Source organism: Chiroxiphia lanceolata, chromosome 3 (genome assembly GCF_009829145.1).
Source record: "Chiroxiphia lanceolata isolate bChiLan1 chromosome 3, bChiLan1.pri, whole genome shotgun sequence".
Taxonomy (NCBI): domain Eukaryota; kingdom Metazoa; phylum Chordata; class Aves; order Passeriformes; family Pipridae; genus Chiroxiphia; species Chiroxiphia lanceolata.
The window spans coordinates 35131022-35155965 of record NC_045639.1 but is presented as its reverse complement, the minus strand read 5'-3'; the positions used below and the strand labels follow the sequence as shown (position 1 = coordinate 35155965).

The 24944-nt window shown below is 40.3% G+C and overlaps 2 protein-coding genes and 1 long non-coding RNA gene across 3 annotated transcripts; 2 read left to right on the top strand and 1 right to left on the bottom strand.

Moving 5' to 3' along the window:
* Nucleotides 1–111: 111 nt before the first annotated feature.
* Nucleotides 112–15974, top strand: CEBPZ (CCAAT enhancer binding protein zeta). The gene is made up of 16 exons (XM_032684610.1): nucleotides 112–270; nucleotides 643–2159; nucleotides 3168–3399; nucleotides 3710–3884; nucleotides 4522–4610; nucleotides 5128–5181; nucleotides 5856–5958; nucleotides 7044–7112; nucleotides 8777–8843; nucleotides 10189–10289; nucleotides 12178–12235; nucleotides 13189–13397; nucleotides 14091–14174; nucleotides 14647–14708; nucleotides 14795–14876; nucleotides 15293–15974. The coding sequence occupies exons 1-16, from the start codon at nucleotides 112–114 to the stop codon at nucleotides 15430–15432; spliced, it is 3201 nt and encodes a 1066-aa protein (XP_032540501.1). The 3' UTR covers nucleotides 15433–15974.
* LOC116785293 lies at nucleotides 15147–17563 on the bottom strand. The gene is made up of 4 exons (XR_004356462.1): nucleotides 17431–17563; nucleotides 15859–15903; nucleotides 15510–15593; nucleotides 15147–15393 (listed from the first exon to the last, which is right to left on the bottom strand). It is a non-coding gene; the product is annotated as an uncharacterized LOC116785293 (long non-coding RNA).
* A 1857-nt stretch (nucleotides 17564–19420) lies between these two features.
* On the top strand, nucleotides 19421–24105 carry SULT6B1 (sulfotransferase family 6B member 1). The gene is given in 9 exon segments (XM_032682214.1): nucleotides 19421–19424; nucleotides 19969–20081; nucleotides 20330–20419; nucleotides 21401–21451; nucleotides 21453–21528; nucleotides 22181–22253; nucleotides 22255–22273; nucleotides 22564–22720; nucleotides 23628–24105. Coding segments are annotated over 9 exon segments (708 nt in total). The 3' UTR covers nucleotides 23753–24105.
* Nucleotides 24106–24944: the final 839 nt, after the last annotated feature.

The following is a 24944-nucleotide window of genomic DNA, read 5'->3' as shown; positions in this document are numbered from 1 at the left end:
CGCTCCTCCCTCTCGTTCCTCCTCCTCCCGGGTCCCGGCCCCCCAGCAAGGACGGGGCAGCGGCCGGACGCGCGTCACGCGTGTGCGCGGGAAACCTTCCGGCGGGCGGCGATGGCGGCAGCGCTGTGGGACTTCGGCGTGGGGGACCCGCGGAAAGCCGGCGGCGACAGCGGCGAGGAGGACGGCGAGGACGATGGTGATGAGGAAGGAGGAGATGGAGATGCAGGAGAGTTCACGTTGGACGAGGTGCTGCGCCTCGGCGGCACGAAGGTAAAGGACGGGGAGGAGGGAACGGGAGCACGTGGTGGATGGGACTCCCCATCCCGGGACGGGCCCTGGCGGGGGGCGAGGTGTGTGGGATCCCACTCATATACTGAGAATATGTTTTGTGCTCGGGGGATGGTGAGGCACTGGGACAGGTTCGCCTGGAGATGGTATAGATACCCCATCCCTTGCAGTGTTCAAAAGCCACTTTGAGCAACCTGGTCTGGTGGAAGCTGTCCCTGCCCATGGCAGGGAGATTGAAACGAAATGGTCTTTAAGGTCACTTCCAACCTAAATCATTCGGGGGGGGAGCCCCTGGGAGGCTTGAGAGACCTCGTACTGCATCTGCCCGTAACAGTTGTGCATTGCTGCCCACAGCAAGATTACTTGATGCTGTGTGCCGTGGACGAGGAGGGCGAGATGGTGGATGGCGGCAAGAAGGACACGATGGATGACCTGAAGGAAGGGGAGCTGGAGGCATTCATCAGCTCCCTGGGACTCAGCAAGTATGCGAAAAGTTGCTCGGTGGAGGAGGGGGATGAGGATGAAGGCGGCAGCAAGGAGAAAGAGAAGCCTCCAAAGAAAGAGAAAAGCAAGAAGGAAACTAATCCTACTTCACTAGAGGGGAGAAAAGAAAAAAAACTCAAGGAAAAGGCAAGCAGTGTGAAAGACAGCAAGAAGAAGCAGTCTGGTGGTGATCAGGGCCAGCAACCTTCAACAAAGAAAGAAAGACTGGAAGAAGATTTTGCATTTCTTGCTAGGCAAGCAATACTGATCAAACCAGGGGGCAAGTGGTATGACCTAGAATACACCAATGAATTCTCTCCAGAGCCACAGAATCAGACCCTTCTGTCCAAGTATAAGGCCCTGGCCCAAAAGCTGTATGAACATGAGACAGACCTGTTTAAGAACAAGACAGACTATCAGAAGGGGGCCTCTTCAGCATGGATGAAAACTGTTGTGTCCTCGGGTACCTTGGCTGACAGGATGGCAGCGATGACCCTTCTCATCCAGGACAGTGCTGTCCACAGTCTTCAGTTTGTTGAGAACTTGGTAAACCTCATAAAGAAAAAGGGCAGCAGGCAGCAGAGCCTGATGGCTTTGGATACTTTCAAAGAACTTCTCATTTCAGATATTTTACCAGACAATCGAAAATTGTGGTCTTTCTCGCAGCGACCGTTTAACAACATAGTGAAGATGTCGAGTGGCAACAAGGATTCCAGAGACAGACGGTTGATACTGTGGTATTTTGAGCATCACCTGAAACTGCAGATAGCAGAGTTTGTGCAGGCGTTAGAAACACTGAGCCACGATTGTCTGACAGCCGCAAAATCCCGAGCTCTTGCAGTTGCTCATGAGCTTCTCTGTAACAAGCCTGAGCAGGAGAAAGCTCTGTTGGTCCTGCTGGTGAATAAACTGGGAGACCCTCAGAACAAGATCGCCACCAAAGCCTCTTATCTTTTAGAGATGTTGCTTCACAAGCATCCAAATATGAAGGGAGTAGTGTGCAGTGAGGTGGAGAGGCTTTTGTACCGGTCGAACATCAATGTGAAAACTCAATATTATGCCATTTGCTTTCTAAATCAGATAGTCCTCAGTCATGAAGAAAGTGCATTGGCTAACAAGCTGATAACTTTGTACTTCTGCTTTTTTCGGAACTGTATTAAGAAAAAAGATGTTGAATCCAAAATGCTCAGTGCTCTCCTTTGTGGGGTAAACAGAGCTTACCCTTATGCTGAGACAGGTGATGAGAAAGTGAAAGAGCAAATGAACACCTTGTTTAAAGTTCTGCATCTTGCAAACTTCAGTACCAGTGTCCAGGCCCTGATGTTGCTGTTTCAAGTGATGGACTCTCAGCAGACTGTGTCAGATAGGTACTATGCAGCACTATACAAGTAAGTGGCAGGTTTGCATTTTTTATATAAATTTCATTTTACGAGATAGTCACCATTAATTTAAAGTTGTAGAAACACTTATTTTGCTTTTAAGGTCTTGCTAATTTTGTGTTTAATTGGCTCAGAATTTCTGATGCTTTGTATGAACTGGAAGAAAATGTATGTGATTTCTTTGACTTAACATGGGGATAAAACAAAAGGTAGTGATAGGTCCTGAGAACACAACATATGCATTTCATCCTTTGCCACTCTTTTCTGGTGGCGGTTTTTAATTCCAGATATTATTTGCAACTAATTGATAACTATTTCTTCTGAAATCACTTTTACGAGTATTAGCCTGTAAAGTAAATAAGCCTGTAAATAGCCTAAAATCTTGTTCCCTTTTTTTTCTTATTGTGAGGAGGGGGAATATTATGTTAACGAATTCTTTAGATGATTTAATTTGTGTAGTTGGAAAGCCTCATATTATAAAAGAATTTTTTTTTGTCCCATCTGACTGTTCAGACTCTTTATAGGATCTTTACAGGTTTCTCTTTAGCTGATCAAAGGGAAGTTGCTGGTTTTTTAAAAAGGGATCTTAAGTTCCCCCAGACTGTGGAATGTATTTAAGCACCTTACTGTGCCTGACAGCCTGGAAAAAACTGGGGTAGAAAATGAACCTGCCAGTACATACATCTGGTCTGACTGTGAAGGATGCTGATTCCTAACCATTTTCTTTTTATTTTTTTTTTTTAATATCTCAAATTTTGAAACTGTTTCCAGTTGAATTCAGTTTATTTATTTATATTTTCTTTTTTTTTTTAATCTTCAGTGTCACATATACAGGCAGATATATTACACAGCTGTTGACAGTTCAGGTTGATCATAATGATTTTGAGTATCGGGGAACAAGCTGTCACTGGTCCTTTAGATGGACCAGTAGAAAATGTAGATAATTGTTGTTAATAGCAGTTGTTCTCCTGCCTGCATTATGACAATCAGCAATATTTTCTCCTGTGTGTTCTACAGGAAGCTTCTAGATCCTGCCTTAGCAACCTGCTCAAAGCCATCCATGTTTCTTAACCTTGTCTATAAATCTCTGAAGGCAGATGTGGTGTTACGGCGCGTGAAGGCCTTTGTGAAGAGGTTACTTCAAGTCACTTGTGGCCAAATGCCACCCTTCATTTGTGGAACCCTGTACCTTCTGTCTGAGCTTCTGAAAGTAAAACCAGAGTTAAGAGTCCAGTTACAGGATCATGTGGTATAAAATGATTTCTTTATCTCATTTCTTTTTCAGTAAGAGCTATTTTTATAAGCACCTTTCCCTGACCTGTTTATTAGTAACCTGAGGGTTTGCTCAGATGTTGTTTCTTGAAGTGGGGAGGAACCATCACATTTGTGTGTTCAATTTTAAGTCCTGTATCAAGGACAAAAATCTGTATTTCTTAAACATTGACCATCATTTACGTAGATTTTTGTAAGTAGCTTAAGAGTTATATGTGCATTTCTCTAAAAAATCAGAATAAATGTGGAAAGGAAAAGCTGTTTGCTAGCATTTTTTTGTTTTTTAGGAGTCAGATGATGAAGAGTGCTTTAAGGATCAAGAAGAGGCTGAAGAGGATGAGGAAAAATTTGTGGATACAGACAAAGAAGTAAAAGATAAAGAGAGAAACACAATGGAAAATTCTGCAAAAACAAATAATTCAAATTCAACAGCCTCGTGGGTGCATCATTTGAATATGGGAGGTAAATTAGCAAGAAAATATAATTCATTTAATGTGTAACATTCTGTAACAGTGACATGTTGATCAAGAGTTGTTTTCAGATTAAGGGACTAAAACATTATTTTAGTTTTTAAATTGAAGTTTGATTGAAAGCAATCAGTCAGAATAATTTATTTCTTAGCTCAGCAGTGATGAAGAGACTCTGACTAGTGTATTTCACTTTATGCAGTTTGTAATAAGCAAATATTTGTTTGTAATAAACACATAAATTATGCCTTAGGAATAAACAGGCTTGGAATTTTTTTGCTTCTGTGTTCAAACACCTTCAGAGCCATATATCCAGAGTTAGCATGTGTAGCGTCTCATTTGTCCAGCTTTGAACCTGTGCCCAGTTTCACTCCTTCCTGAAGACTTTTTGGAACAGGGCAGGGGGTTCTCAAGACCTTCCTTAGAAGCCCGTCGGAACTCAACCTGTACATACCCCTGATCATGCACTGGTGAAGGACAGCTGAATGTAGCCTTTGCCTGCTGCCAAATGAATCTATGGCCTGTCCAGCTGAGAGTGATGGGCAGCATTGCTGTCATGGTGAAATGAAAATAATACTCTTGTAAAGTTGCCTAAGAAAATTTAAGATGTTTTCCTCTCCTCCGTCCCTCAGGCAGGAAGACTGGAACTTCGTATGATCCTATGCACCGAAGTCCTTTATACTGTGGTGCTGAAAGTACAAGCCTTTGGGAACTGAAGAAGGTACAGCATTCTTATCTGGGTGTTACTGTGTTTCTTAGTGTGGCCCTTGTATTAAGAGAGGAAAATGAACTTGGTTATTCTTGGAGTAGCTCCCTGGATAACATAACAGAAAGTTTAAAGATGGATGAAACGTTGTTCAGCTTTAAGCTTGTATATATTCCTTACAGTGCTGATATTCTGGAGTAGGGAATAAGAATTTTTAAGTGGAGATTTGGACAATAATAGAATTTCTTGAGTTTTGGATCTTAATTTTGATCACTAAAGCTTTTTAGTGTTGCATTAAATAAAATTGTAAGTGAAAATGTATTTATTTAACGCAAACAAAAGATTAGAACTATATGTTCTTCAGTTGTTCAAGGGCAGAGCACATCAGCCTTGCACTACCTGCATGTTATTTGATGAGTTACAGAGTGGTCTTATGACATTGTGGTGTTGTCAAGAGTCTGATATGTCAACATGAGTAATGACTTCATTTATTTTTTTAAGTAGAAATAAATAAATGATTCATGTTTTTCAGCTTTCTGAACATTTTCATCCATCTGTGGCCCTATTTGCAAAAACAATTCTAGAAGTAAGTAGTCTTTAACTTTGAAGTTTGATTTTTTCATAGTATGTGTCTTTTGCTGTTAGAAAAAATACATGATAAAGTCTCCTTGCACTCTGGGTAGATTGCAGCTCTGCAGAACTCTACCAAAAACTCAAATGCTAAGCCTTTCATGGAATTAAAGTATTTTGTGCTAAGAAGACTGCTCACAAAAGTTCTAACTTTGTAGAACTGTGGGTATTATATGATTCTTAAAGCTTTATTAGAGTTTTTATATATATTCTAATGTGACTTTTTTTTTTAATGTGCAGAACCCTAATGTAGGAACAAATTCTTTTTTTAATGCTGTTGTGGTACCATGCCCAAAATACTCAAACTTATAGAAATACATATTTTAAATATTTAGTTTCCATTTGAATGTATGGTGTCCAAATGACACTGAGTATTAACTGCTATTAGCAAGTACATTGCAAGGCAGTTCATTGCTGAAACAAAGCAAAGGAGGTGTTTTTTATTTAAGAAAATGTAGAAATTGCAACAACAAGAACCAGATCAGGGTTATGTGATGTAATATCCCCAAGTCCTTGTCTTTTTAAACTATGGTTTAATGTTATTCTTGAACTGATTGACTCTCTCTGCGTTTAGATGCTGTGTTTCAAAAATGAAGACCTTAATGTTATTTGGCTTTTTGCTTCTCTCAGGGAAATCACATTCAATACTCGGGGGACCCTTTGCAGGATTTCACATTAATGAGATTTTTGGATCGCTTTGTGTACAGAAATCCCAAACTCAGTAAAGGCAAAGGTATGCACTTCTCTGTACATATTAGCATGTCATCTTGATTATAGATGCTGTCCAAGTTTTCATTCTCTCAGATTGCCCTTGCCAAGTAATCAGAGTGCATGTGGTGCAAGAGGAGTGGGATCAGTCTTCAGGGCTGCAAGAGAAATGTCTGCAGCCAGAACCAGCTGACAGTCATGTACTGCTGACCCTCACACTCGCAGTGCAGAATTGCTGACTTTTCAGGAATAAGCAAGTGATAGGGGAATATAAAGACTGCAGAAAGGTTGAGGTTGGAAAGGACCTCTGGAGGTCATGGGCTCCAGAGAGGGCCACCTAGAGCGGGACCATCTAGAACAGACTGTTTAGATGGCTTTTAAATGTCTCCAAGAGTGGAAACTCCACTGCCTCTCTGAGCAACCTGTGCCAGTGCACAGTTGCCTTCACAGTGAAAACATGTTACCTGATGTTCAGATGGAGTCTCCTGTGTTTCAGTTTGTGCCCGTCACCTCTTGCCCTGTCCCTGTGCACCACTGATAAGTACCTGGCTCTTCTTTACACCCTCCCTTCAGGTATTTATATGCATTGATGAGAACCCCCTGAGCCTTCTCTTCTCTAGGCTGAACAACCATAGCTCTCTCACACTTTGCCCACAGGAGAGATGCTCCAGTCCAGTCCCTTCATCAGCTTAGTGACACTTTGCTTGACTTTCTCCAATATATTCATATCTGCCTTATTCTGGGAGCCCAGATCTGGACACAGTGCTCCAGGTGTGGTCTAATAAGTGCCAGGAATAGTCAGCCTTCTTTGCTGCAGGGGCACAGTGCTGGCTCACAGTCAGCTGTGTGTCCACCAGGACTACCAGGGTATTTTCAGCCAAGCCGCTTTCCAGCTGGGCGGCCTCCAGCATGTACTGATCACTGGGTCTGGTCCTCCTCTAGTGCAGGACTTTGCACTTCCCCTTGTTGAACTGCAGGAGGTTCCCCATTTTTCCAGCCTCTTGAAGTCATATGGATGGCAGCACAACGAACTGGTGTAGCAGCCACTCCTCACATTTTTTGTATCAATAGTAATAAAGTAATTTGTTTCTGATTTATATTATGATACAGAAAACACCAGCAGTGTGGTAATGCAGCCAAAGAAAAAGCAGTTTATGAAAGATATGCAGAGTCTTGCAGGTAAGTCAGCTCCTTTTCAGGTAAGATTATGATGACTAAAAAATTCTGAGTTGGTTGTTGTAGACATGTTATCTGCACTGTCTATGCTGTTTGTTGTAGCAATAGAAGAGAGTTGTGTCCGTCAGGAGTACAGTGGTTCAGGATCTGATGTTCAGGATCAGGTCTCATCTTCTTGTAAGGGTGTATGGAATCTCCACAGCTGAAATTTTGGATCATTGAATCATTCTAAGAACAAATGATGTAGGGAAAGGCAGTTATCCTATAGCCATTTTTACTCTGTTATGATTGAAAAATTACTTAAAATCTCAGCAAATTGATCTGTATAATAATTTAAATCACATTAAGCTCTTTTATTAAATGATATGGATTACTCCATACAATGCCACAGCTGCAGCTGCAGCTATTGTTACAATTAGTGTAACATCCCTTTGGCACTGTTATTTTGCTGAGAGTCTTCCTGCTTCCAGAAAGAAGCTGCCTTTTCCTAGTCCCAGTGTTTCCAATAATTAAGAGCAGGATTTGGTGGTAAGAACCAGCAGTTAAAAAATCAGGGTAAACCATCATTAAAACCTGCAGCTTGAGGACAGAAGAGGTATCATCATCTGTGGTAGAGCCTCTGTAACATTCCCAGGGATGTGCCTTCCTCTGACTTTGGGTCTGTTGTGTAACACAGAGGTTTTAGTTATACAGATTAGTTGATGTACCTTTATGGCTGTTAAAACTTAAAGTAGGAATTTTAACCTAGAATGCATTTGAAGGTACAGTTTATTTGTCACATTCTTTAGCTTATTCTGAATTGAAGGAGCAGAGTGAACATTTAGAATTTGAGGAATTTAAATTTTCTACAAATGAAACACTTGATAACAAAAATTTGCATATGTTAATATGCAATCTGCAGTTGTTGCATGTAGCTGCTCTCTGCTGGGGCTTAGAGAGCTGAGATTGCAAATCCTCTGGTACCTTCTACTGTTCATTTGAAGTATTTCTGTGAGTGTGCCAATCTGGTTTCAGAAACTTGGACCCTTGTCACTTAGAAAATATTATAGTATATTCTCACTGAGATAATTAGTAGCTCTTTTTCCTTTGATTTACTTTGGAGGAGGAGGAGGAGGAGGGAAGGGGAACATATGAGGGTAAAAATCTTCACGGGGAATCCTAGCTGGTCTGCTGTTGCAGTGTCATATTTTGCCGCAGTTCCCCAGAAATGGAGGCAAGTTGAGGCTCGATCCTTTCCTCAGTGTGCTCAGCTGGTGCACGGTCCTGCCCTGCAGCTGCTGACAAGCATTTCTACTGCCAGGAGTGATGGGCAGAAGCAGTTCCAGTGTTTTAGTGCATGACAGCAAGTTCATCTTACTTCCTACTTTTTTTCTCTGTTTTTGTTTTAAATGCATTCCTGCTGTAGGTGATTGTAACCCCCCCTTGCTGATACATAACTTAGAACCTGGTTAGGGCTTTGCCTCTTCTGTTTTTCCATGGGGTCTGTTCCCACTGAAGTATCAGTATATGCACTGAGAACTATTTGAAGAGGTTTTGAATGAGCTTCACTATTTAACAGATGACCCTGGGTATCTGTGTACTTCTGTCTGTGCATGCTGTTTAACCTCTTAAAAGAGTAACAATCATTTCAACTTGAAGTATAATCAGTTCTTTTTTTGGTTTTGCAGTCAACAGTAAGGAATTCCGTGCCAAAGATGAAAGCAAAATCCCAGTGGATGAAGTGTTCTTTCACAGGTAATGAAATGCTTGTGAATGTTCATTTTAAGTGTTGGTTTTTTACTGCAATGCCATTAAAACCCACTACATTTTCAAGTATTCTCTGGTATTTCAAGTATTTGCAAATTTGGATTGATTTGAGTGACTTATGATGATAGTGCTCTTCTGGGACGTAATTTTGACATTTGTCGAAAGTGATTAGGAAAGAATATCGCCTATGAACACAGGCAGTCAGGGCTTGTAGTCTAAAATTAAGTAAACATCTTGTGGGTTGTAGTTCCTATGCATTAGAAGTATATTTAAAGAAAGCTGGAATATACCTTATGTTATTAGCATCAAAGCTTATTAGAATAGAACAAAGCAAAAAAAGTCAAAGGAGCTACTTTTCAGAGTATTTATTTTTTTATTACTCATAGTTCTGTTTCTCTGAATTTCCTTTCAGAGTATGATACAAAAATGCAGTTATAACACTAAAATTAGAGTGATACACATTTGGCAAAGACTTATTTTTATTAGATCAAAATACTGGTTACCTGTGAGTGTCTCCTTAGGAAATTAGTGTTTGAATTAACTTCATTTATTTTTTTTTTAATTCACTTAGAGTGTTTTTGTTTGGTTGGTTTGTTCTGTTTAATATATTCATTGCTGTAGGGACCTTTAAACATTTTTGAACTGTCAGGTTAATGGAACTTACTAATTTTAATTAATTGATATTATAATATTGAGGAATATCTTATTAATAAATAAATAGTGGTTTTAATTTCGAGACTAAAGGAGAGCAGCTTAAAAGTGTGCCCCTCTCTGAAAATGTTGCAATGAAGATTACTGAAACTGAGATTACAGATTTAAAGTCACCTGTACAAAGTACTCTTTTGTATATGATCAAAATTGCCTTCTGTGTTTGGTAGTTCTTCAACATGAAATGAAGGTGAAAAAGTGTTTTAAAATAGCTGACAGAAGGTACAACTGTGCACCCAAAAGAAGAAAATAGGAGAAAATTTAATAAAACTTAAAGGGTCAATGTCTTTTATACTTTTCCCCAGTTATATTCAAGTTGTACTTCATCCCTTCTTCATTACCGGTCTACGGCAAATTTTTACATCTTTCTTGTGCCCTTTCATGTTAAAAATAACTTCTGGCACCTTTGGCCAGTGAAATTTCATTGTTTTAAGTCTTACAGTAGTGACGGACTGTTTGCAAAACAAAGGAAATATAAATCTCTTGATTTTAGGTGTGTTTGAAACCATCACAGTTTTCAGCTGGCAGCATACACAGGAAACAATCTGCAGGTGGTTTTTTTTTTAAAGTTATCATAAAGATCGTCACCTGTAATTTTGTGTCTGAGAGCTATACATTATTTCAGATTTTATTCAAAGTTCGATAAGAAGAGAGAGAAACAGAGGCGTCAGGATGATGAAGAAAGTGTGGAAGATGTAGATGATGATGAATTTGAAAGAGTATTGGGTAAGGCTGTGTTCTTTCTTGCAGTAACTATCCCAGTATTTCCTGCTTTTTCAGATTATTAGTTTATCCTTTTTGTAGTTCATATTGCATAAAAGAACAAGATACCTGAATATGGAAGTGGAAGAAAACTGGCTTTCCTGTTGCCATTCTATGGTACTGCAGCCAGCAGTTCCTATGATCCATTGTGCAAGCCAACTGGATGGCCGTCTTGCTCACACCACGCCAGTACTCAACTTGTTTGAATGGTTGGAAATCATCTGATTTTGAGCTTAAGCTCATGAGTGGCAGTTCATGCTTTTTTTCTCTTTTCCTAATGTAGTCTGAGTAACTTTTTCTAGCAGCATGTAACATTTGCTTCTATTTTTTCTTTGCTGCTTGGCCTTTTTCAATCTTGCTTACAGTTTCTCTCATAGTATCTAACATGTTTTATGAGGTTATTTGTTCAGTAAGGTCCTTGGTGTACTTCTGCAGAAGTCTTAGCTCTTCTTGTATCATGTACTTTGTTTGCTTTGGAATTGGTGTGTGATTTGTTCCAGAATCTAAATTTCTTTGTGTACCACAAAACATCCTCTATTTTATTATTTCATATTTTACTTACACAGTAATATATGCATTTTGAGAAAAGAAAATGCAGTTAGCTCTCCATAACTGTTTTGTACAGTATTTTTAGAGAATTCTGAATTCTCATAGCAGGGTTCTTTCTTAGTGACTCAATTAATGGAGTCTTTGTTATGACAAGAATCTGTTAATAATTGCATTTGTCTTTTTACTGTTAGTATCTCTAATGAAAATTTGCTTCATATATTCAGGACCCTCTAATGTTAGTATTTACTTTTTGAAACAGAACAGTTGTAATTTTTCAGATTATTTCTTTCATTTCCTTTTTTATATGGCAACTTATTCCAAAGGGAATCCTATGATACGAGCTTTCAACCTCTAGTCTGCTTGCTTTTCTTAAGAAATTATAGTGAATACTTCTGATCTGAAAATGAACATACAGATTAGCTGACAGGACATTTGTTTGGGTATCTTAATTTAGTTTTTGTTCTATCTGACTTGGTGCGTTTGAGACTTCTGATATCCCACCTGCTGACTAAGTTTGTATCACGGGCCAGTTGTCTGTTTGTGTCTGTCTGCTTCCCATGTCATCCAGTTCTGGTGACATCCTGGATAAAATAAAACTTCCATTACTTTTCAAAGAAAAGTATTTTTCTCAGAAAAAGTTCATTTAGCTTTAGGTAACTATTTTGTGGATTTTTTTTTACCACAGGAGTATGAACCTTTGGTATCACTGGTGCAGATCATATAAACTCATCATACCTAAAAATCAGGTATTTTGCAATGATAGAATCATAGAATGGCTCGGATTACGTGAGACCTTAAAGATTATCTAGTTCCAATTACCCTGCCACAGGCAGGGACAGCTCCCACTAGACTAGGTTACTCAAAGCCCTATTCAATGTGGCCTTGAACACTGCCAGGGATGGGGCATCCACACATTCTCTGGGCAGCCTGTCCCAGTGCCTCACTACCCTCACAGTAAAGAATTCTTTCCTACTATCTAATCTAAACTTACCTCTTTCAGTTTGAAGCCTTTCCTCCTTGTCTTGTCACTACATGCTCTTGTCAAAAGTCTCTCCCCAGCTCTCTTGTAGCCCCTTTTAGGTAGTGGCAGGCCACAATAAGGTCACTCCAAAGCCTTCTCTTCTCCAGGCTGAATAATCCCAGCTCTCTCAACCTGTCCTCATAGGAGAGGTGCTCCAGCAATCTAGTCATCTTTCTGACCCTCCTCTGGATTTTGTCCAACAGGTCTGTGTACTTGTTGGACACAATGACTTAATTCATATTTCTTTGCTTGCTTTGTAGTAATAATTTATTTTCTCCCTAGATACTTTTGAAGCTGCTGATAATGCTGTTATTGACCAGGATGACCTTGATTTTGCTGGGTAAGACTTCAAATTGGTTCTTACCTCTGGTTTCAGCAGAGATGTGCAAAGCTGGATAGACCTCTTTCAGAAAGACTCAGACTATCACCTTGCAAAAAAGGCAGTAGCAGTTGAACACTAAGTAATGCTGTTTTTTTGATCATAATGGATCATGATGATCCTGTGGTGCTTACGGTTTGCTGGCTTGACACGTGAGAGACCTGTAGTATATTATTTATACAATGGAGTGACCCAGTAAGCAAGGTAAAATCTTGTTTTTCGTTGTCTCAGGTTTCTCTTTGAGAAATACCAAGTACAAAAGGAAGCAGTATGAGGCATAATGGTTCTACTGCTTTAAGGACTGGTTCTAACCAACACAGTAAATAAACATTGTGGAATCCAGGGTCACAGAGCTCAGTTCTCAGGAAGTTAGCAGTTTCATTAGTTATAGAGTCATTTAGGTTGGAAAGGACCTTTAAGATCATAGAGACCAATCATAAATTATTAAGAAGCCTCTTTTTTTACTTGAAGTATCTACAATGCAGCTTTTGAATGGGCACAGAAACTTTTCCTTGAGGTGACAGGAGAACTGAAGTCTAAACTCCTAGTGAAATCTGAAAATTTTTATGATCTAGAGTGGTGTTCAGTAGAGCAGTTTGTGTGTCTTACAAAAAAAGACTTTCTGAAAAGGAGTAAAGATAGAATACTGAAGCTGACATCTCTGCTAATTTCAGAATCGGATTCTCTCCATAACTTCTTAAAATGGTTGACTTTTATAATACAGTTCTCTCTACTAATGTTGAGAACATAACCTGAGTGCATAATTCATATACCTTAGGTCTCAGCCTACATTTACAGTAGTTTGCAATGATGTTGAACTTTTCTAACATGGTGTTTACCAGTAGGTAGATGTCACCTAGATCTAAACAGTATTTTGCTGGATGAAGTGCTAAGCTTGTTACATCTTTCTTTAGTAATATAAAAAAGAAAACCAAAGGCAGTAAGAAAGGCAAAAGCAGTGAAGAATCTGGTGCTGACTGGGAGGATTCTGATGATGAAGATGAATTCAGTGATCTCGATGATGAGGAATTCTCCTTAGGAAGTATGGAGGAAGACTTTGAAGAGGATATGGATGAAGAAGGAGGTGTATTTATGGATGTGTCTGATGATGGCAACAACCTAGGTAAAGTACCATTTATTACAAAAAACAGGAAAAAAAAGCCATAAAAATATGTTATCTAATACGTAATTATACATGTAAATTCTGATTTAGTTACCTAGGTGGGGAGTTTGGATTTTAAGCAAAGAAATGACAGGTCCTTTTCTGAACAATGAAGTCTTAAGAGAAATATTTCCTGACAGTCTCCTGGGCAAGAGTGGGATTTAGGCATCTGTGTATAAAAACTTGCAAATGAGACATGTTTCTTTCATTCTGAAAACACTGGCAGTAACAAAAGTAGCTTTCTACACAAATATCTGGCTACAGTAGGAGAAATATTAAAAGATCTCAAAGAGAAAAATAAAAGAATCTCGTACTTGGTAATTTTCAAATTTCTTCAGAATCTTAATGTTGATTTTTTTTAGATGAGGTAACTTTTATTTAAAATGCTGTCTCACAAGTAACAGCTTACTCCTCTAATACAGCTATGCACCCAAATTTTTATTACCACTATAATAATAACTGATTCTTGCACCTGCATGGTTTTATTTTTTCAACTGTAAAGCAGAGTTTACACCGAATACAGTGTAAGTGGCTGGAAAAGCACAGATTAATGGAATATTTGAATGAATAACTAAAAGCCACAGAAAGATGATTCAGGGTAGAGGAGATAAACTGTTCATACAGCTGTTAACAGATTAATCTTTTTTCTGTCAGATACGAACAAGAACAAGCAATTGAAGTCTGTGAGTAAAAAGGGCAAGAGAAAGAAGGATGCGAATTTTGAGGGATCACTGGAAGGTAAGAAAACACTACACTGCCATAATTTCCATCTGACAAAGCTCAGTACAAATACAGTCTAAAAAACTGTGGAATTGGAGGGTTTTGCTACAGTAGATTATCCACAGTTTTGGATCTGGATTCAGATTTGAATAAACCGTAAATAAAAAGGAAGTTGTCCTCAAGACAGCATGGCTAATGCAGAGCGACAATTTGCTGTTGAAGGAAGGGAGTTGAAGGAGGAACTTCTTTAGAAGGATGGAGTTGTTCTGGTGGTTTGTGCATCTGTTACATCTGATGCATGGATTTGTACTATTTAGTTCTCAGAAACTTTTCTCTATTTTTTTTAGGGGAGGTGGAGAATAAAGGTTTCTAACACAGCTATTTTAGATGGTCTCATTAAATAAATTTTAAAAATTAAAAACATGGTAACACTTTGTTTTAGTGTCTCTGTGAATTTGAAACTCTGTCTCATAATATATTTTGTTTAAAGGATCAAACCGAGTAAAGAAGAAAAAACTCCAAGATGCTGGTATACTGGCATCTGCAGAAGAGGTGAGTGTGACTGGTGCTTAGCAAAAAGTGATCAAGCATTTTACCCATTTCTTTGTAACAAAATACAAAATTTTCTCTCTTTAAAGTTTGGTTATCTGCTGGATGAAAATGCCGGGTCCAAGTTTGACAATATTGGAATGAACGCCATGGCCAACAGAGATAATGCAAGTAAGTGCATGCTACAAACAGCAGATAGTTGTAATGCTGGTTTACTTCTTTCCCTTCAGATTCTGTACTTGAAAAGATGGACCATTTTCAACTGAAATACACAGTCAGAAATCACACAGTTGGCACAGTAGCTCAATGTCAGAAACCCATGACGTAGTTCTCTTCAGCTGCTCCTAATGCCAGCATTTCTAGCACTAGTAAAATACAAATCAGTGTCTAGAACTTTGAGATGGTAGGATTTGTTTTGTGAAGCGAAAAAACCTCAAAATGTTCTCAGAAAAAAATGTTCACTTGCACTTTATTTAAACATTTATAAATACAGTAGCCAAGTTTTAACTTCTACATGATTTATCTGTATGCCACATCATGGTAAGACGTATCCATCAGCTCCTTATTTCTCACCTTCTCTCCTACAGATGTCAAACAGATCCAGTGGGAAATAGAGCGTGACAAGTGGCTTCACAACAGGGACGTGAAAAGCATCATCAAGAGGAAGAAACAGTTCAGGCACAGAGGGCTGAAAAACAAGTACAAACACAAGAAATCAAGAAGATGAACTGGACATTTTGATGTAGACATTTTAAAAATAATTATTCAAAAGCAGTTTTTTAATTAATCCCACATTTTTCTTACTTCAGTTCTTGCTGCTTAACCACGTCATTTGGTCATTCTCCCTTATGCCATGAATTCCAGACCACTCGTTGGATTTGTAATAAACTGAAAAACAGGAAAATCTGTGTCAGCTCTAAGTAGACATACCTGAAGAAGATCCACTTTGTGGCTAGTTTTATTGGATATACACCCCTCTAGTTCCAAGGTCTCTATCCAAAAGCCTGACACTCCAGCCATCCCTATGCAAAACAATAAACATTTCTGCAGTGTCTCCTGGAGTAAGTTTTAAGCAGTAGTAACATTGGTTTTATACATTAAGATGTAATGGAAGCTTCAGCCATCCTTCTGAAGCCAACAGGTGCAAACCTACCTTCCAGAATTGATGGAAACCTCTTCTGCATTGTGTATCTGAAATCTGACAAGAAAGGTAAATCACAGTTACTTTCCCAACATACTTTAAGGTAATTAAATGCACTGTTTTTCTAACTAGATTTGTTTTATCTAAATTTGTTTGAGCTCTTTAATTACAGCCACCACTATGATCTGAATTTATCTGTATTGAGGTTACTTGTACGTGCAGCCCCATCATCAGTGTTTTCTGAGCTTCCTGACAATTGTGATAACCAGCTACAAGCTACAGATACACGGGAAGCTGAATGCCTCTCATAGACAGACATGCAAATCAAAACTGGGAAAACTGCTTTGTTTCCTTACACAGCTTTAGGTGTTCAATGAATCCTTCTGTGGGCTGCTCTGGCAACTCACTAGAAAATTATGATAGCTTTATGCTATTCTAAGGATTTATAGCAGCTCATAGAAGGATCTTATCCATTCCATTGCTAGAACAAAGAAAGCAGTAAAAGCCTCACTCTGAGCTCACTGAGCTGTTAGATGAGCTCACTACACCTTACAGAACTGCAATTTAAGAAAATCTACCTAAACATATAAAAATTAGGATCTAGAACTGAAAAGCAGGGGAAAATAGAACCGTGAATGCTCAGCACCAAGTTACCACGACAGGTTGAAACATCTGTTCTCCATGGGTTTGTTATACATTTCTTTAATAAAAACGCAAAGAAAAATAGCCAAACAGCCAGACGCCATCTGAATCTCAAAAAACAAATGCAAATTGATGCAGTGTAGGCAAAGTTCAGCTTGAACTTCGCCTAAAGACCACAATACTGTTGAAATGGGTGGACTCTTACCTGCCCGGCCAAAGCAACAGCTGCCTTTTGGCAGCAGGACAGGCACCTTTTACTGCAGGGACACAAGTCTGTCAAGGTACTGCTGCACCCTCCAGAGCCCTGAATGCAAAATAAGGCCATTGCTCTGCAGAGCAAAGATCCTTGTAGTAAGCCAAGCTGGTGCTTGGCTTATTTCTGTGCTCCCTAGGCATGGGGGTATAAGTCTGAGAGACTTGAGGGACTGAAGCTAAATAATCTGGAAGACAATGCTGGCTGCCTCATGCTAGCCGGGTATGTCCTCAGCCTGGGAAATGTCAAAAATCCCGGAGACCCAGACACAGGCAGTTCGTCCCTTCATGGGCTCAACACCAAATGCCCGAAGTGGGACCAATCAACTCCTGCCTCATTTGCGGACGGCCTCTGTCCTTTTAAGTCCTTGAGTGAGTCCCTGCTGTTACTGTAAGGAGGACGAAGATTCGGCTTTGCTCCTGGTGCGGTCGCGTGCTGCCCCCCAAAGGATTCCCCGCGGGCTTGGTTGTGTAAAAACTAAAACTGCTGCTGGTTCTTCAAGACCTGTCCTCAGGGGTCAGCCCAGCAAGCCACTCCTGTGCACCTGCACTCACACGAGCCGGACTCCTGACCCCAAACCGACAGGTTTTCCTTAAAAAAGCCCGGGCGGTCCGCGGTGCTCCCGCGGCGGCCGCCGCGTGGAGGAGCCTCCCCTGCCTGCCTCCCCCTCCCCGCCCGCCCCGCCGCACCTTGGCTGCGGTCCATGGCGCGGTAGAGCAGGAGGGCGCCGAGCAGCCCCGCCGCCTCCAGCAGCAGCAACCCTTTCACAACGCGCCGCGCCATGTCCTGGGCTCAGCGCCTTCCGCCGCCGCCCCCGGTAGCGCCGCTCAGGCGCCGCCCCGCGCCTCCCGCCCGCCCGGCCGCGACATGGCCGCCGAGAGGCTGCGGGGGCGGCAGCCGGCGGGGGGCGGAAAATGAGGGATATGTAAAAATTTCCTTAAGACAGGAAGGATGTCCCCGATGTTTGATCTTCGTATACTTTCAGGCGTAATCAAAAAGGAAGTAGATTTAATTCGTAAAGCAGGTAGCGGCTAACAACCTCTAAGCGATGTCCATGTTGTCCGCAAAAATGGGATTTGTTACCCAATGTGAAAAAGGCAATAAGTACACACTCGAGAGAGACATTGGTTATTTATGTCAGAGTTGTGCAAGCCCAGGTGCTCCAGTAGTATTTCATAAATAAAGCACACTGACTATCAAAGCTTTTCACTATTTATACATTTTAGCAAACAAAGGAATTAGTGTACGTTGGCTACAGGTTACGTAGTTCTGTTATTAACTAGTATTCTGTCCTCTTCTGGGTTGGTGGGTTTCTTGGATCAGTGGTCCATGAGATGATGGTCACAATCTGCCCCTGCTGGAATTACCTTTTACCCAGTTGGAGCAATATCAGCACAGTTGCTGAGTGGTCTTTATTGTTTTTTTCCTCATCTTGAGACTTCTGCCAAATGTTGTGGCCTGTAAATTCTGCTTTCTTTGTGTCCTTTATCAGTGGTACATCCTTCTTCCCAAGCTTTGGGGTCTGAGATCACTGAAGCATGTCAAGCCCCAAACTTTAACAAGGCAATTCTACCAACAGGTAATTTGTTTTTTGAACACATGGACATCACTTAGAACTTGCTCGTTAGCTGCTCTCTGTTTCACGGGTTGAATCTCCCTTCTTGTTTATTAGGCTTGAGAGTATATGAAGATCAAACATCAAAGAACATCCTTTCTTAAGAAAATTTTGCATATTCCACAATTTGCAACACCCAGGTGTTAGAAAGACTAGTTATTTGTTGGTAGAATTGCCGTGTTAAGGTTTAGGGCTCAACATCTTTCAATGATCTCAGATCAATGTGGACTAATTAGCATGAGAAGTGAGAGAATCATTAATCAATAGATGATAGAATACTAATTAATAAGAGAACTAGGTAACTTGTAGCCAATGAACATTAATGCCTTTGTTTGCTAAAATGTATAAATAGTCAAAATTTTGATAGTGGTTGTGCAGGTTCTGTCACCCAGCACCCCTTTCTGCACAGAACTGTAAATAAATAAAATACCTCGACTCTGCATGTGAATTGGCCTCTTGCACACTGGGTGAAAGAACCTATTTTGGGACAGCGTTCTGGCTGCTGGCAGCAGGTCCCACTCACCACTGCCTTTCCCTGCTGCCCGGGGTACCTGCTGTCCTCACCTCGCTGTTTCAGGCAATACATGAACAGGAAACACATGTGCCCACCACAGAAAAGGGGCTGGGCCAGGTCTTGTTGCTCCATGTCGAGGGTCCTGAGCAGGTGCTCCAGTTGGGTGAGGGAGCAGCCCTGCACAGCAGCACTGCACTTTTGCATCATCAGCTGGTGGAGGAGCAGCTCAGATCCTTCTGGGAGTCAGCACTGGTCTGTTTGTGTGTTTTCTTCCAGGTGAAGGCACAGTGAGATGCATCAGGCTCACAGCTGTTAAAAAGGGATCCTAGTTTTATCATGGAGATGTGAAAAAAACGCCAGTGCCATACAAGTCTCAGTATTTAATTGTTTTTACCATGGAAAAGGGCATTAGTGCAGACAAGCCCCCACAGAGAGGTATTCAGAACCTCAAATGGCAACAGGCTTAGGCTGGAGTGGGCTAGGGTGTGGTTGAGAATTTACTGCAAGATCCCTTCCAAAGGGTGAGGGGTGGGGAGGATGCAGGTGTCCCATGGGTAAAAGCTCTTCTAGCACTTGTTCTGGCATGTCCTTTATGGAGATAGTCACAGGCACAACTGAGGACAAGCACTGGCAGTCCCACCAAATAGGTGACACCGTTTTGTCCTTGACCCAGGGCAGCAGAGAGAGGCAAACACTTCCCTCAGCAGAAGGAGCGAAGCTTCTTGCTTGTTCCTTCCTTCTCCTACCCAAAACCTTCCCATGTTTTTCTCTGTAAAAGACAGAAAAGCTCCCTTTATTGTCTGTCACTGATTGTTTTTATGAATATATGAAAAAAATGTAAAGTGCGTTGTTGAATCAGTTCTGCCCCCAGTGCTTTCCAAATACTAGCTATTAGTGAGCCAGGAAAGTCACAGTTAAGAAACTGTCGAGGATCTTGTTAGTGGAAAACATTATTTTGTTTAGAATCATTTGAGTGCTTTAGTGTTATTTGTCATCCAATGAGTATTTTGCTGAATTAAGCCACATAATTAAGAGGCTCTGAGATCTTATATAAACCTCTGATATGTTTTATTTTGTTCTTTGGGTTTCTTGGTGCAGGCGTGAAATTGCTTATCCAGATTTTAAGTGATTTAATATTTACAACTATTCAGAGTATGCCTGTAAGCGCAGAACTACAGTTTATTGAATGTGGAGATCCAGGTAAATATCAGGTTAGTGAAAAGGAACTGTCGAACCTCTAAAAATCTGTTGTTTTCTCTTTCCTGCACTCCCACACACAAGTTATTAAAATGAAGTCATGCAACAAGTAAAGATATTTCTCCTCAGAGGAGAAAAAAGATAATCTTGGATGACTAATGCCTTTTGATTAGGGGCTGTTTCACACAGGCGACTCTCACAAATCATTGCCGCACCCGTGTAATAAACCTGTTCCCACTTACGGTTCTGATTAATTCTAAAGAGGATGAAATAGATTCCATCTCCAAGGATTTTGGTAACACATCTGAATTATTATTGCCTCCCCAAGTCTATTTTCAAGAAAAAAGCTAAGGTGGGCTTTTTTTTCTTTTTCCAAGAACAAGCCTCATCTCTCACAGCACCAGTGTGCAAGAGCAATTTTGGGTCCATATTGTTTTCTTGCACCCAAGCAGGTGGCACTGGGGGAAAACTACTTGGAGACAGTGGCACTCTGTTGATGCCCGGGCTGTCTTAGCACCCCTACAATTTACAGTAGCCATAGGAGTGCTGTAGTTAACATAAGTAAGAGCAGATGTAGAGCTGTTGCAGTGCTCTGAAATTGATGGAGTGTCATGATTTTCTTTTTTATGCTACTCTTTTCTGTGCATGACTGTGGTGGGAATGAATGTGGCAGCAGTATCTCAGGGACATTGGCTGTCTCCTTGTAAAGAGTCATGTGGTTAAAACTTCAGTATTTCTGGTACTCAGTCACTGAATGGTGGCAGATACATAGCACAAGATGCACCACAGATGAAGGAAATAACTGATTAAGGGAGGGAGGTTTTTTCCATGTATTATTGGTATTTTTTCCTGGATGAAGCAGGAAAAAATAAAACATGTCTAACAAAAATATTTAATGTGTTTAACGTGTTTTCAGAAGTGTTTATGCTTCTCTGAGGATTATGGTCTCTTAAAGATTTCAAGAACCCTAATGCCATACTTTGAAAAAATCAGAGATGATTGTAACAGCTGTGGTTTTCCAAAGGAGCTTTTCCTAGCAGGGGGTTGGCAAATGGCTCCTTACTATTTGCCAGGTCTTAGTTAGTTATGGGATAGTATTCAAGGACAATATTACAGTATTTCCAGTTCTTTTTACGACATAGGCAAACCTTAGAAGTGATAACAAGGTCTTTATTATAATTATGTTATAATTTTGTTCTCCATGTCTTAACTAATAAAATATTTTATAGCCCCCAGTATGTTATTGGTTGCAGAATGTTTGGTTATACTCTCATTTTGGTTGCCAGGGTAAATAAGTGATCTGAAATTGTTGACTTCTTTTCTCCTATTCCAGATAGTAGTGTTGTTTCAAAACTCTAAAGACACAGCTGTTTCTTTCATTTTGCCATTTCCACAACAATGTGACAAGCATCCCCAGTTACAGCTCCTGGAATGAATTCTCAGGATTAGTGAAAAAGAATGGTATTGTTACAGTTACTGACTGTAGCTGCAAAAGCAACAGAAAAAATATTAAGAAGGCATGTAGATGGGACCAGTGGGAAAACAGCTGTGCTGTAATTAGTTTACTGATGGTCATACGTCATGATAAAGGAGGCAGCCCTCCCTCCCAGAAGGGGGAGAATGTCCAAACGATGCTTTGCTTCTGGGTATTTTGCTCTTCCAGGCAAGGGTGAGGGAGTTGCATAGCAGCTGGACAATGGCATTGGGTCAACATTCTGACACTTGTAACGGAGAAAAGGCCACAGATCTGAAGTGTTAATGAAATGGCAGTTTACTGTGTTTACTCTTTCTGAACATGAGGCCAAAAACCACATTAGCAACCCAAATTTTAGATTTAGACTCATGTCAGGCTTTGTCTTTTAGGAGATGGTTGCATGACAACATAGTAACAGAAGGGAAGCACGTAGTGAGATTCATATTTATGTGTGGAAACCATTTACCTACAGAAGTTCAGAGGAGGTCTCTGTCATTCTGTTACACAGTACAGTGTACCATGGAAAGGACGGGCTGTTCCGTTTGTCTGCACTGACAGGCAACAGAAGGCAATTCGTCAGTCAGAGAGAAGAAAGTATGAAAAAAAGGTCACACTGATGCTTTTTTCTCTTCTTTACAGTTGGCTGGGGATCCTATTTTGATCATGGAGTCACCTGGAACAAACACATTGAGGATGAGAATACTATGGTCATAATATGAAGACCTGAAAGAGGTAAAGCAGATGCTGTGTGCTGACAGGCAAAACACATCTGAATCCATTCCTTGAAATCTGCTGAAATTAAGAGGAAATGGCACGGGTTTCTGAAAGAGCAAAATCAAGTTGATTTTAGCAACAGGTTGAGTTTGGCTATACAAAAGGAGAGCTCCAATGCAACACAGAAAACATCCAGTGAAGGAAAATTTATATTGTCTGTAGATGATGACAATGCACATCCCAAGTGGGTAACTCCCTTTTTTAGAGGAAGAATATTGCATGTCCCATTTTCACTGTATTACTTTCAGAACCTGACTGCCAGTGTAAAGCAGATAGCTGAATTCTTTGGATTCTCCTCAACAACTGAACAGGTCCAGGCCATTGCAGAAAGGCACACTTTGCAGGCAGCGAGAGTTAAGGCTCGGGAGATTTCTGGTGCTGTTGGCTTGATTCTTTTCTGCCAAGGTAAATTTGTTTGTATTTTGCCAGAGTTGTGAATGGTAGCTCCTTATCTTGGGCAAACAGGAATTTGGATCAATAGATGGTTAATCTTTATGTATAATTTTCAAGGCTGGATGTTGTTTAAGAAACACTGATTGTACTTCAGGAACCTCTCACTTATTTCATCACAAGGGCCTGGGTCATTCAGTAAAGCCCTGTATGATATGATTAGTGTAAGTGCCCAACAAGTAGCAAACCCTTTAGTCAAGGTATGCACTAAGCACCAACTAAAACAAAGAAGAATTTTATTTTGGCTTCTGTGAGTATTGGGGATAGCCTGGCACTTGGTCTACAGGATGCCTCCACAGATTTTTCTTGGGTTTTCTAAATAACCCTTGTGATTGCTTATCATGTATTGATTGCACAATCAACACATGGAATCCACACACTCCACAGAGTGATCTGTGTCTTTTAGCCATGGATCAGGATAGAATCTCAGACAGCCTTTGACTGTGGGCTGTCCAAAATCTGGATTAGAGGTAAACTGCATCTTAGAGCAGTGTCTGATTGCAGCATACAAGGCTTTTGAAGTTAAAAGCCCCACCTTTGAACTTTCTGGATTGGTTTCACAGCTGCTGGTCACCTTTTATAGTCTTCTGCAGCTGTGCAAAGCACATGTCAAAGTTATGAAGGCAGAACAGTAGCTTCCTGTGGTCACTTTATGTTTACATGCTGTTGAGGACACCAAACATAAGGCAAACATACGCGTGTATTCTTGGGTCAGATATTTTTTTCTTACAGGAAAAAAATTTTAAAAAAATGGATTATCCTGAAGTATGATAATAAGAGAGAAAAGTTAGTCTTTTGTTTGAAATTATACTTTTTGGTCCTTAGAGTCAAGGGTAATAATTTACTTGTCTTCATTTTCCAGGTGTTTTTGGAGACTGGAAGATTCTTTACACTGAAGCTCTGAACAAGGATGCCAAATTCTAAGTGTGCTTAGAAAGAATTAGGCTGTGAGTGAAGTATAAATATGATGGCTATTGTAAGGCCTGAACCTCCTTTATGTAAAAAACCCCACTAATGTTCAGGCTGCTTTTCATTCACTTCTGTTTCAAAACAGAAACCAGGACAATATCCTATTTAAAAATTTTGAATATATATGCAATATGCAAACCTATTTCTGCTGGCCTAACTCAAGAAAGCAATCCTTGCCTGTGCAGTTAGTATCACTGAGGTCACTGGATTCTCTTAAATGACTTGTAGCTCTTTGGCCTCCCTTGTTTTTAACACTGATTTTTAGCTTTAATTTCTTGTTACCCAGTAGAATGCTGTGTGAAATATATATGTGGTAATTAAACATACTGAATCACTAGAAATGTGTTCTGTGTGTTGGAAGTGATTTTCCAAGGGATTTTTTAAAACAATCATGAAGTATCATTTTGATTCTTAATTTCTAAGTTCATAGGATTCATATATAATTTTAAATTCTAAGTTCATAGCGTAAAATGAAATTTCAGAAAGTTTTGTAGTTGTCTTTTGCTACTTTCTGTGTGCTGACAAATGTAAGAGAAAGGTAAAGGAACTCAGTGGTGAAAATTTTCTCCCCATTTCAGCAATATTATTTTTCTTTCCTCTGATAGTGTGAGGTCACTGGAAATGGAGCCTTTTCCTGGGTTGTCTGGGTTTGCCTGTTTTTGCTTGGGTTACTTTAAGCCTAACTGCAGTCCATATGATCTCATAGCTAGGATGTGGATTTTTCCTGGATGTCTGTCTGGGAGCTTTGAAGTGTCACAGTCCGAAACAGAATGACTGTCCTTTGGTGAACCCAGGAGACCAGTGTGCACAAGACAGTTTAACACTGAATGGTCTCTGCCCTTTTAGGCTGAAGCTTTCCCTTGGGAGGCTGGTTAAACACCAGTCTTTGGCAGCTGGTTGTTTTCCCCACCAGAGACATTTCTTTATCTCCAAACATTAGGAATACAAGGGAAAAAGTACTCAGAGAAAGAATATGTGTGTAATGGACACACAGTTGCTAATTTAACCAGCAGAGAAGGTTGCAGTCTTCCTTCTCATAGTTTGTCAGATTCTCTTTCATAAATAATTGCTTCTGGTAGGTGGCTTGGCAGGAGGACTGTTTGTTACAGATATATTGGGTAAAAAATGTGCCTTAGACAGGCTGAAAACTCAAGTGTTGGGTACTTGAGGTGTTGACAAAAATGGACTCTGTGAGACCTTCTGCTGCACA